The 12,718-nt window shown below is 32.2% G+C and overlaps 1 protein-coding gene across 2 annotated transcripts in view; it reads left to right on the top strand.

Moving 5' to 3' along the window:
- The window catches only part of LOC106686595 (probable cytochrome P450 6a14), a 14,378-nt gene extending 1,904 nt beyond the window's left edge, over nt 1–12,474 (top strand). For both annotated transcript variants that reach the window (XM_014429983.2, XM_024359849.2), the window contains exons 2-7: nt 2,385–2,560; nt 2,765–3,151; nt 5,867–6,232; nt 7,029–7,247; nt 10,464–10,700; nt 11,753–12,474. In XM_014429983.2, the coding sequence (XP_014285469.1) occupies nt 2,385–2,560; nt 2,765–3,151; nt 5,867–6,232; nt 7,029–7,247; nt 10,464–10,700; nt 11,753–11,925 (1,558 nt within the window). In that variant the 3' untranslated portion in view covers nt 11,926–12,474. The remainder of the gene's footprint in view (nt 1–2,384; nt 2,561–2,764; nt 3,152–5,866; nt 6,233–7,028; nt 7,248–10,463; nt 10,701–11,752) is intronic.
- The last annotated feature ends 244 nt before the right edge of the window (nt 12,475–12,718 follow it).

The raw sequence follows: 12,718 nt of genomic DNA, 5'->3' as shown, positions 1-12,718 counted from the left end.
TAAATTGATTCAAGTATTTTTCTTTTGTATAAATAGTTTTCTCTATGTAAAATTATGGTGTTATCAAAATCAAAATTATGTTGGTTTTTGGCTGTATGCTGTACAAGAGCTGTTTTATTTGGATCCTTTTCTTTATTTCTTGTATCATTTTTGTGTTGATATATTCTATCCCCCAACATTTGCTTAGTTTCACCTATATAGAATACAAAATAGAAAATTTTGTTTTCACTTCTAGTGGGGGGGGGGAGGGGGGCTGCCCTTTCAAATCTTGTTAACTAACCGGAGCAGTTTATTTTTGATTTAACATAACACAAATATATATTTGTGAAGACATTGTATGTCTACACACTTTTAATGTACAGGTTATACTCAATTTTTTTTTTATGGTTATTGGTTAGCTCTTGACTACTTGAGCTTTTATACCTTTTTTTGTATGTGACTATCACAAAATGTTCGTAAGACATTTTATTCCGTTGTTCTATCTTATATTGAAGCGTAAATATAGAGTATATTTCCAATAAATGAATTAGATATTGGGTATAGTCGGCCCTGACACCAATTTAAGAGGTGAGATAGTATAACATCAGAAGATCTCGACTATTGGGATGATTTAGGTAGAGAGAGGGTGAATTGACAGGAAGATCGCTGCTGGACACCACTCCGTAAAGTATTCGCTTACAGTCGTGTAGGGGATGGCAATTCCTAAATGTATTCGCTTTAGGTCCATGCAAGAACGAATACTATTCTGTAACGTATACCCTTACGGTCGAGAAGGTAACGTGTTCTGCAGGAAATCGCTATAGATCCCGGCGAAAAAAACAGACAGCCGAGATTAGTCTTTGGTTACATCGTTATAAGGTACATGAAAGAATTGAGACTCAGAGAAGGTGGAATGAAGCAATGATACTATTTCAATTTCCAAAAATAGTATATTGGTAGTATATTGTCATCCATTAATGTATATTGTAACACACTGCCTGCTAAAGAAGTGAATGCTTAAGGCGGGTGTATGTCAGTTACAGCAATTACTCTTGTTATCTCTCTAGCCATCGAGAAATGCTAACTATAAGACTTTAGCTTTTAGTGGATCAGAACACTCTATTGTGATCTTAATTCATTGTAGTAATACACTCATGAACACAACAATAAAATAAATGGTTATTACATGTATTAAACTAAAAGCTGTTTACAAGAAATAAAGATATATCAATGTGAGACGTTTGTGGGATGGTCGTAGTTCAGGTCTTACCTGCTAGGTCACACAATGTTTGCCTGTAACTTCTAGCAGCGACTTGAGAGGTGACCAGCACATAGTAAGTGTCACTATAGTACTATCCTATAAAGTTAGATACTTAGAATTTCTGCTCAGTTAGCAATAATCGTAGAGAATTAAGTACTTCTAGAGCAAAAAAGAACAAGTTCTCCGAAGAGTAAACTTGTGGTGATTCCTATTCCAGAAACGACACTGCCACAGAAACTTGCTGAAATGAAGTATTAATTGGATATCTTTAGATTTTCATAAACATTATATCAAGCTAACATTTATATCAGTAGTTATATTAAAAGGTAACCAGGAGCAAAAGACCCTTTTAAGCTATTATATTTAATTAATGGTATTTCTCTCATTGATGGTTTAACTTTCAGTAAGAAAGTACTGGATATCGTGCTTAAATTATATGCCATGTCATTAGGATTATTCAGTGATGTATAATAAAGTTAATATGAAAAATCCTAGAATAGCAAGTGAGCTTGATGTAATTCTCAAATCTATTACACCCGAAAGAAATGCAATTCAGAATGTGTTAATTAAGGCAAATAAAGTTTTATTAGTTATACCATATTTTTCACTTACTACATTGTCCAATTTGCATTAGCTCATCCAAATCTTGGTTTTAAAATTTACGAAGCTACTACCCTTACCCTTTCACTGTTTTTTATGAGTGCGAAATGTGGCTGTTTTCTTTGAATGAAGAACGATAAAGTTAAGATCTTAGAAAATAAGTTGTTACAATGAATATTCGGACCGAAGAAGTTTTAATCTAAAGACAAATTAACAAGAAAAAAATCTAAGAATCAGTTTCGCAGTTTTTGGAATGATCATGTAAAATTATAAGGTATGGTACTGAACGTATTCCCAAAGAGATAATTGGCGCAGAGAAAGTTCCCTAATTTTGGGGTAAACACTCGTAGGGTAAACTGAAGCGTAGGTGGGAGGATTCTGTTAAGCCCACCTGGCTGAATTTAGTTTTGATTGGCGTTAATGTAAGTATGTAGGTGGTATGTTGAAGATATGTAGATAGCGAATATGTAGAGCAGGCATCGGGTTCGTTAAGCCTTCCTTTATTCATGTATGTCAATGAACAGTATGTTTTGGGTGTTGACAGCAAAAGGATGTCTTGGCTAATGTACATCGCGATAGCAGCCATCTCTTTGACGGCACTGGCTTACTACAAGATCAAGAAGCTGTTCAGATACTACAAAGACAGAAATATTCCTTATGTCGAACCGAAGTTCCCTTTGGGAAGTGATCCCGAAGGAGTTTTGTTCAAAGTACATATTGGTGAGTCACTATTTATTTATGCATCACAATTGTTAATAAGATAAAAAGTTGTTAATTAATTGATACAAAAAATAAAATATCAGTTTTAAGTGAAATAAATAATAAACTTTTTCTATATGGTAAAATGTAGGAGGTAGATTTATTTTGAAGAAGCATGTGCTGTAGAGATGTTGGAGTTTTTAAAATTACATTTTTTTTTTTCAGGTGATAGTTGGGATAAAATTTACAAAAAATTGGAAGGCAAACCAATAGGAGGCTTCTACCAGGCTATTCTCCCGCTCCTTATGATCCGAGATCCGGAGTATATCCACCAAGTACTTATATCCTCATTTGACCATTTCTTCGATAGGAACTTCCTCGTTGACGAGGAAACCAACCCACTGGACGCTCACCTTTTCCTATTGAGAGGTAACAGGTGGCGGTTCCTTAGGAATAAATTGAGCCCCATTTTCAGTGCTGGTAAACTCAGGTGGATGTTCGAGGAAATGGAGAAATGTGGAGATCACTTCGTTGAATGCATCGATAAACTGGCGGATGGAAAGGACAGAGATATTTTAGAGGAGCTGGCTCGATATGCTACAGATGTTATAGGTAAATATAAAACCTCAATTTTACCTAAATAACACAATGATTGTATTTTAATAAAACAGTATTAAAGTAGTTGAGTAAATTATACTTTGATTAAACATAGAAACTATGAAGCTGATAACAAGTCTGAGTTGAGAAATATATTTCTATATTAGTGATTTCAGTAATCACGATTTATGAAAGACATATTATTTCTAAGTGGCCAAACCTCTGCTAACAAATACCATACCTTAAAAAATTTTTATTTCACTGTTGCTGTAAAAATTCGGAGGTTGGAATAACGAAAACAAATTATATTCCTGCCAATAATATAACAGTTTAACAAGAATATAACAGTTAACGAAGCCGCAATGCAATCGGGAAAGATCGGCTGGTCTCAGCTATTCCGGTTTGAACTGGTAGTCTCAATTTTTTCTCCTTGAGTTTTTCATAAAATTCTTTAGTATTTTCTATTTATCTATTAGTTATTATTGCTAACAATAAGCACTGTTTTCTTTTTTTATATATATAAATAAACAAAATGTACTTCAGAGGAATATTTTTTAAAAATTCGGCAATTAAGCCCTATCAGTCTTTATCAATGAGCGTAAGACGTACCTAATATTAATGACCATTTAATTGTACATTGATATTCCTAGTTTGATTAAAATCATTGGTGCAATTTTTGAGAAAATCGAAAAAATGTAAAATGTCGATGTTGCTGTGATATCTGTCACAATTATTATTATTATTATTATGGAACTACACTACCTGCAATAACCCGGGCCTACTCCACAACAACCAACCAATCTACACGGTATCGTGCTCTCTCCTTCCATCTGCCAACCTTCAAGAGCTTCAAATCCTCCTCCACATCGTCCATCCTTCTGATTCGGGGACGTTCTCTTTTCCGTTTTCCATCTGGCTTGCCACCATGAACCATTTTTTTGGGTATCCTTTCATCGGGAATCCTCTCAACGTGTCCTAACCGTCTTATAACTAAGGAGAAGATTTTCATTGTTATGAATTTTTTACGTTATATGAAATAAATAAAACCTATTTATTCTAACTACTTTATTAATTAAACGTAAACATTAAATTCATATTAAATGTTGTTCAAAGTGAAGGTATGTCCGCAAACGCTTTGTTTAGGAGATGGATTAGATAGAATACTAATAGGTCTTTTATCCCTAACTGTATAAAAACTATTGGCAACATAAGGATTAATACTATTTGGAATTAGAATTGGGAACTGTCAATAACATTTATCAGTTTGTGTGGTGAATATGCAGATGTGGTAATGCTAGTGCTGCCCGTCGTGAATATGCCAGGCGATTTCCGAATATATTACCAAACAAGTCTATCTTTAGCTCCACGTTTCAACGTCTTAGAAACTGGTACATTTACTACAATACCACTTGCTGATCGTATTTTTGTCCCTCTACGAAATGAAGAAAGGAGTGCGACCATATTACAATATTTTGATGATGATCCGTCTGGCAGTGTACGAAGAGCGGGAGCAGAATTAAATATTACGCCAACTACAGTATGAAGAACTCTCATTGCAGTTGGACTTCACCCATATCATTATCAACGGGTACAAAATCTATTATCGTAAGATTTTCGGCAAAGAAGACATTTTTCTGATTGTTACTTAAATAAAGTTGAGCATAATCCATAGTTTTCAGGAAACATTCTCTGGAAAAACCTATGGTCGCAGGAAAATCCCTTTGCAATTCGTGAGCATCATTTTCAGCACGTTTCAGTGCAATGTGTGGTTGGGGAAAAGAGGGGTCAGCATTTCTTGTCGCCTTGACTCTATGCGGCCACATTTCTGGAATTTCTTAATAATGATTACTATGATTTAGTCGAACATATTCCACTATAACTGAGAAGGGACACGTGGCTTCAATTAGAAGGTTGTCCTGCACATTCCGGAAGAGGTCCACGATAATGGCTAAATGTTAGTTATCCCAATCAATTGATTGGACCAGTGGCTTGGCCTGCACGCTCTTCAGACCTCACACCACTGGATTTTCTGTTTGGGGTGACATTAAACAAAAAGTCTATGCAAGGTCAGGCATCGATATTAATTCCTTACGAAGAAGGATAATTGAACCTTGTGAAACAATAACACATATCCAGTGCCGTTCTGCCACTGCTGTTGTTGAAGAAAGATGCAGAGCCTGTTTTAATGCTCAATAAAATCACTTTGAACTACATTTAATATGAATTTAATGTTTATGTTTAATTAATAAAGTAGTTGGGACAAATAAATAAGTTTTACTTATTTCATATAACCTAAATAATTCATGACAATGAAAATATTTAGGTGTGAATATCGTCTAAACAAAGCATACCTTCAGAAGTAATTTTATTCTTGTTTTGAGGTCCTTAGTTCATATTTTCAGTTTGGCCACTTAACCCTGAAACCTATTCTTTTGTTTTGTTTAAGAGTTTTTTTTTATTATTTTTATTTTTTTTTTTTTATATTTTTATTTTATTTTTTATTTTAGTATGTATGAGATCATCCATCACTATTACCTATTGCCCACAACTGTTTGGCAGATTGTAATATCTATCAATAAATAAATCTATCAATAAAAAAAAAAAAAACCCTGAAACACCCTGTATATACTCAAAGTTATGATATAATTTGAATAACAGCAAACAATTTTTCCTAAATATTTTATCATTCTTATTAGAAAAAGATAATACATTTATAATAATTTGTTCCAGGATCTTGTGCCTTTGGACTTGAAATTGATAGCTTAAACAACCCAAACTCACAACTTAGACAAATGGGTAAAGAGATTTTTGATTCGACAAAATTTAATTGGACCCAGATTTCATTCCTCTTGAGGTTTTCAGTTCCTCGTCTACTCCTATGGCTCAAAGTACGCTCTTTACCTTCCGCTATAGAGAACTTCTTTTGTTCTACCATAAGTAGTGTATTAGAACACAGGAGAAAAACCGGATTAAAAAGAAGAGATTTCGTGCACCTCCTGCTCCAGATAAAGGAAAAGGGAGTTGTGGAGATAGACACTAACGATATTGATCAAGAAGAACAAGAAAATAACCAAAATAACGAGACCGAGAAAATTGGTATGTCACATAAAGCCCTTTTAGAAATAATAAAGTATTTTAAGGCAATATTATGAGTAATAAATAGGTGAAAATCATTTATGTTTAACATTAAGAAGGGTTTTTGACGGGGAAAAAAATATCAGTTCAATAAACTATATTTATTAGTAATAACACATTTTTTTTTTAGTACAACCGAACTTATTTTAGTATATTTTTTTTTTTTACTTTTATTTGTTTACTTTTTTCAAGTTGCTTAGTTACGTAATTAATCCAATTTTTAATATTTTAATAATTGATCCTCCTCGGTTGGCTGACGGATTCATACATTAAATCGAACTCTCATACGATTTTGTTTTTCAGGCTTAGTTGATTTTTTGTATTGTTTGCACACGAATCGTAAAAATTGATTGCAGTTTATGACGACTTACGGATGAGTTGGTTTGGAAACTTCACCGACGTAAATTGTTTTAAAATCAGAATCCTTCTTTTCTATTGACAATTTCAGAGCAGAATGCACTGGAAATGAACTGGAGATACCTACCAAGTTTTAGTTCGGAATTTTCAAAACTGTAGAAAAACTTTTTTTTAATGAAGTCTTGAACATCACCTTATACATTATACATAGTTCGTCAGGATTGGGGTGTAATAAATAAAATAAATCAAAAAATTATTATTTTTTTTTTAAATTTTGATCTCCATCCTGAACAATATATATATATACCGTATTCATACTATGTTTAATTAAGTTTTAGAGATAATTAGTTTTCATTATTTCACTGCTAACGTCTGATTTTTTTTTTTAATTTTATTTTAGAAATTACAGACCGTCTACTCATGGCACAGTCATTTGTTTTCTTCGTGGGTGGCTTTGAAACTACGTCTAGGACCTTACACTTTCTGATTTACCAACTGGCACAACACCCAGAAATCCAAGAGAGGGCAAGGCAAGAAGTACTGAGTATCAAAGAAAAGCACGGCCAATTTTCTTACGATGCTCTCAAACACATGACATTTTTAGACAATTGTATTTCAGGTAATCAAGTTGCACATTAAAAAATTTAACTTATATATTGTATTAATCTCAAATATAATGTGAACTATTAATTTTTATTATTATAGGGACTGTTTCAATATTAAAATAAAAAACACAACATACAATCACACACATGCAAAATGATAAAAATAAATTTAATAATAAATATTTTTTCACCTATAAAAAATAGACCTCTAGCTAAATTAGGGAAGCTTAAGTAGCTATTTCAAAACTTGTAGTTCTCTCTTTTCTAGATCATTTTTGAGAACTTAACTGTTTTGTAATTTTATAAGGTGCACACACAAAATTTGAATAAAATCTCAGATGGCAAGGTTCAAGGTTCAAAGGTGTGTTTAGTTGACGTGGAATGAATCATACTTACAAAAGCTCAGTGATTAAGGTGCTGAGCAACCAGGAGCTGGATTCGAATCCGGCTGTGTCATATAATTATTTATTCTGTTACTGTAGTCAACTCTGTGGGTTCAGGAGTGCTCCTGGTAGGACCTAGGCTCTTAAATGTCATATGAGTCTAGGCTCTTTAATGTCACGCATAATATCCTTTTACAACAGTTATTTAAGAAACAATACTTTGTTAAAAATTACTGAACTTTTTTTGAAGTTTTTACCTGACCCTTCATTGCCTGTTGCGGTATAGGTTTTTAGTGATATTTTTTAATATGAATTTATAATTCATAAAGTCATGTTTTATTATAATATAAAAGGAGTTCATTTTTATAATAATTATAAAATCGTTATTGTTATTTAATCTACCTCCTTTTTATAAACATAGTGAAAACACCCTTTTAAAATATATATTTCTACAGAATTTATAAGTCCCTAAGGATTATCATCCTTATTTTGTTTAAATAGGCAATGCTCAGCCTATAAAAAGCTTGATGAATGACTCATATAAACTTTAATGAACCCCGGATTCTCCAGTAGAAAAAAGTTATGAACAAAATTAAGCGTAAGGCTCGGGTAAATAGGTCAGTACATTTTTTTAGAAAAGAGGGTTTCGTATTAGTTTCTAGCTTCGTCTCATAGTACCAAATACCATTTTTTAAAGAAATTAAAAATTGGAAATTTTTCACCTCGATTTATTTGAAAGATATTTTTTTTCCTCCCGTAACTATTTTTCATTTAATCCTTTATAACCCCTCTTCATTTTATCCGATTAGATTGACGTTGGAAAGCTGGATGTCTGCTCTTTCAAAGCTATATTTAATACCCAAATAAGGGTGCGTATGGATTTCAAATAGGGGAAAAAATTCAGACGTTTTATTTTATATCTCCGGTTGTAATTTGTTTAATTAGACTCGGTTTGTATCCTTTGGTGCAGTTTAAAACACAGCCAAGTTTGTCAGTTTGGTGTAGATTGGTTTAGCCGTTTTGAAGTTATTTTAATTTTTTAGATTTTTAAAAACCCATTTCACAGCCCTCGAAGAATGGTGTCGTAATTTGAGGATTAAGATAAATTCCAATAAATCCCATCAAATCACCTTTACGCTTCGTCGTAAACCTACCGAATGCACTACAGTTTCATTTAATTTAATGTTACTCTTACTCCTATCGAACAGATCCGTTACCTTGGACTACATCTAAGATTAAATGACTGCATCTAAATGATTAACCTGGAATACTCACATAAGACTGAAAAGGACAGGAAACCGCACGTCGATTTCGACCATTACAGCACTTACTAGACAAACGGTCAAAACTTCCAAAATATTACAAAAGACTGATCTACATGACTGTAATAAGGCCAATCTGGACATATGGAGTTGAGCTTTGGGGCTCCACTAAACCTTCGAATTCCTCTCGTATCCAATCCTTACAATACCAAATCCTCAATGCTCCTTACTTTGTCACAAATAAAATCATACATAAAGACCTTAATGTTCCAAACCAGATATCATTCCTTCCATTATAAACTCCCTAACCACTCAAACCCCCTAGTCTCTAACCTTGTATTCTCTTCCATTCCTGACAATCTTCCGAGGCATCTGAAAAGGAGATGGCCACGAGACCAGCTAATGTAAAATGTCATTAGAGTGCTACCAATGGGTAGTTTCTCTACACGCATGTAACATTCCATTTTAACTAATATCAAATTTACCGAATGTATTGTAAATGTTGTAAATTTCAATAAAGATATTAAAAAAATTTAAAAGAATTGTAGAGCGAAAATTTTGTCTAAAACATTTTATTTTCCAATTTTTTAGAATATTCGTATTTAATGGTTTCTTAAAGTGGTAAAAACGAATATCAACTTTCTTTCAGTCCTAAAAAAATCTTTTACGACACTTTCGTTGGTCAGTCAGTCTCAATTCTTTCAATATTTTGAGGCAGAAGGAAGGTTTTTATCTTATATTTGAGGTATTATATACATGAAAATACCTTAGATAATAAAATTACCTCAAAGAAGAAAAAAAAATCACCTAAATCGGACCAGTTATTATCGATGATACAGCGAAGTTAGTCGTTATCAAATACGTTACCATAGTTACCATCTTATCACATCATCTATAAATTTACGATTCTATACTTTATGCAGTCGGACGGCACTGGTGTGCTGCTTTTAGCGAACCTTCTCGAAGTAGGAAACAAACCGTGTCAAATGGAAGTAAAAATAGTAAGTTTTATTAAAAATATTATTTAATTAATAAATAACTTAAAATTACTATAAACAGAATTTTTATTTACCACTATTAATAACTACTAAATCTCCAACTTTGAGATTAATAACAAATTTAATTATAATGATAGTAAAACTATATTATATTATAAAATCTATATATACAAAAGGGAACGGTCGAATCTTCGTCCACAATAAACTTTTGAATTAGGGGACCTTAACTTATAAACTTTTGAATTTTATAAGGGAGAAATATGGGTTTCAAGTAAGGAAAGATTTTCAAATCTTTTATTTCAACCTTTCTTTTGTTAGATGCTAAAAACAAATTTCATCGCATATATTGGTTCAATTTATGTTAACAAATCATATTAATAATGATTACGTATATTTTTAATTTATCTAAATACAATGATACAAATCAAACTATCAATTTTTATCAATAAATCTATATACATCCTTAAATATAGCAATAGGGAAGCATTGCTGGATCAGCTAGCGACTTATATAAACAAAACATAGCACATTAAGTTTAGAGTCGAAATTACTTTTATATCATAAATAACTTATTTTATAATTTTTAGAGACCTTGCGTTTTTATCCACCAGTAGTAATGTTAAATCGAGAGTGCACCAAGGACTTCACATTCCCAGATGGTACTTGCATTAAGAAGGGAGAACAAATAGTGATACCTATTTATTCAATTCATCGAGATCCAAAGTACTTTCCAGAACCTACCAAGTACAATCCAGATAGATTTACAACAGACCTCCAACGTGGGACATATCTACCTTTTGGTGGTGGTCCGAGAATTTGCATTGGTAAGAACAAAACTTTTATACAAGAACTACAAATGTTTTATTAGCCTTTTGCTTGTAACTTTAGTTATATAATTTATTAATGTATACATTCACATATTCTTTATCATCTATCTTATTTAATCTAGCACTAGAATACGTCATTAAAAGTGTGATGAATACCGAAAAGGGTGTAACTTTGGGTGGTAAAATACCGGGTATGCTGATGATTTGGTATTATTGGGTGAGGACAAAGAAACTATAGAACTAAATACAACCGCGTTAGTAAACTCCAGTAAGGAACTAGGTCTTGAAATAAATACGAATAAAACATAATACATGGTTAGCAGTAGAAACGCGAGCAATTTCGGTGATACAAATATAGGAGGAAATATATTTGAACAGGTAGACAGGTTTAAGTATTTAGGTTCTACGGTAACTAAAAAAAACGAAATTGATGACGAAATAAAAGCTAAGTGGAAGGCGGAAAATGCCTTTATTTATCAATTTCGAAACTTCTTAGCTCGCGCCTTCTATCGAAAAACTTAAAAATTAGAATTTAAAAAACTATTATCCTTCCCAGTGTTCTTTATGGATGCGAGCCGTGGACTCTTACACTAAGGGATGAACAGTGTCTTAATGTTTTCGAAAATAAAGTATTACCCATAATATTCGGGCCGAAAATTCTTATTCCCGAATTAAGGGAAGAATTTAGAAGACTGCACAACGCTGAATTAAGCAACCTACATCCGGTAGATATAATTCAAGTATAGCATTGCGACGTAAAGTTGGGCGTGTAAGGTTGTAGGGCTTAGCAACGAGCGGATCCCTAAAATGTTAGTAAAAACTGAACCGACGGGTAAACGTCCAAGTGGTAGACCAAAACGTAGATGGGAGGATTGTGTTAAAAATGATTAAGTAGAATTGGGTATAGAGGAGCATCACTGAAAGGATGTAAGCAGAGAGCGTTTAGATGTTCGGTATGGAACCTTCGGGTTCGTTAGGATTTCATTATTATTATAATTATTATACATTCACATATGATATTAAGCTAACTCATGTTCTAATCTTTTCAGCAAAAAGATTCGCCCTAGTTGAAATTAAAATTGTGATGGCAAGATTGTTAGAGAGGTACAATTTTGAACCAAGTTCATTAAATAAGGAGCCAGTTGAATTGAATCCATGGACGAATGTTGTTTCCCCCATTAATGGACTTTGGGTAAAAATTCAAAAGCTACAAGTTCGTTAGTAAATGTGTCAATTTCTCTTTGCAAATTGCTTTATCATATTCAAATATTTGTATAGTTTAGCATAAAAATACTTTAATTAGTAAACTTGGATTTGATAAATAATTCACTATTACTTTTCGATTAATTGATTAAACAATACTGTGCTTATTAATGTTAGTTTTCTCTACTAAATTTATGTTGTACTATAATACAGTAACTGTTACAAGTTATATCCTATGTCAATTTAAATATTTATCATTTTTGGAGGAAGATAGTCCGGAAGATAGTTTATTTTCTTTTACTATTTCGATACCTTTATTCTATGTCACCCGGACTATCTTCCTCTAATCTACTTCATACGGTCAACTATCTTCTTCCAACCTTTTTATTTTTTTTACAATTATTGTATTATATTTCATTTTATAATGAAACATAATAAGGTATAAAACACTATCATTGTTTTACTTTATCATTGATTGAATTATGTTTATATTACATTATTAGTGAAAAATCATGTAAGTGTAAATATTTCACGAAATTAGTTACTAATGTGAATCTTAAATGTTAATTTAATGTGAAATATACGTATTAATTAAAAGCTGTGACATTTGTAACCCATTTTTTGTAAAAATTTATTTTAAAATTATGGGTATGCATTCTTATCAATTCACAAGTTTATATTCTGTCAGTTCCCTTTCTCTCAATATTAAAAGTGTTTTTCATTTTAGAATGAGACGCTCGGTGATATCAGATTATTATTGCTCTACTAAAATACTTCTCATAGAACCCATAACACATTAAAACTGTTTCTAA

This window comes from Halyomorpha halys, unplaced genomic scaffold (genome assembly GCF_000696795.3).
Source record: "Halyomorpha halys isolate HHAL.00 unplaced genomic scaffold, Hhal_1.1 Scaffold844.1, whole genome shotgun sequence".
Lineage (NCBI taxonomy): Eukaryota > Metazoa > Arthropoda > Insecta > Hemiptera > Pentatomidae > Halyomorpha > Halyomorpha halys.
The sequence above is the reverse complement of the archived record's forward strand: the minus strand, read 5'-3'. Positions and strand labels throughout refer to the sequence as shown.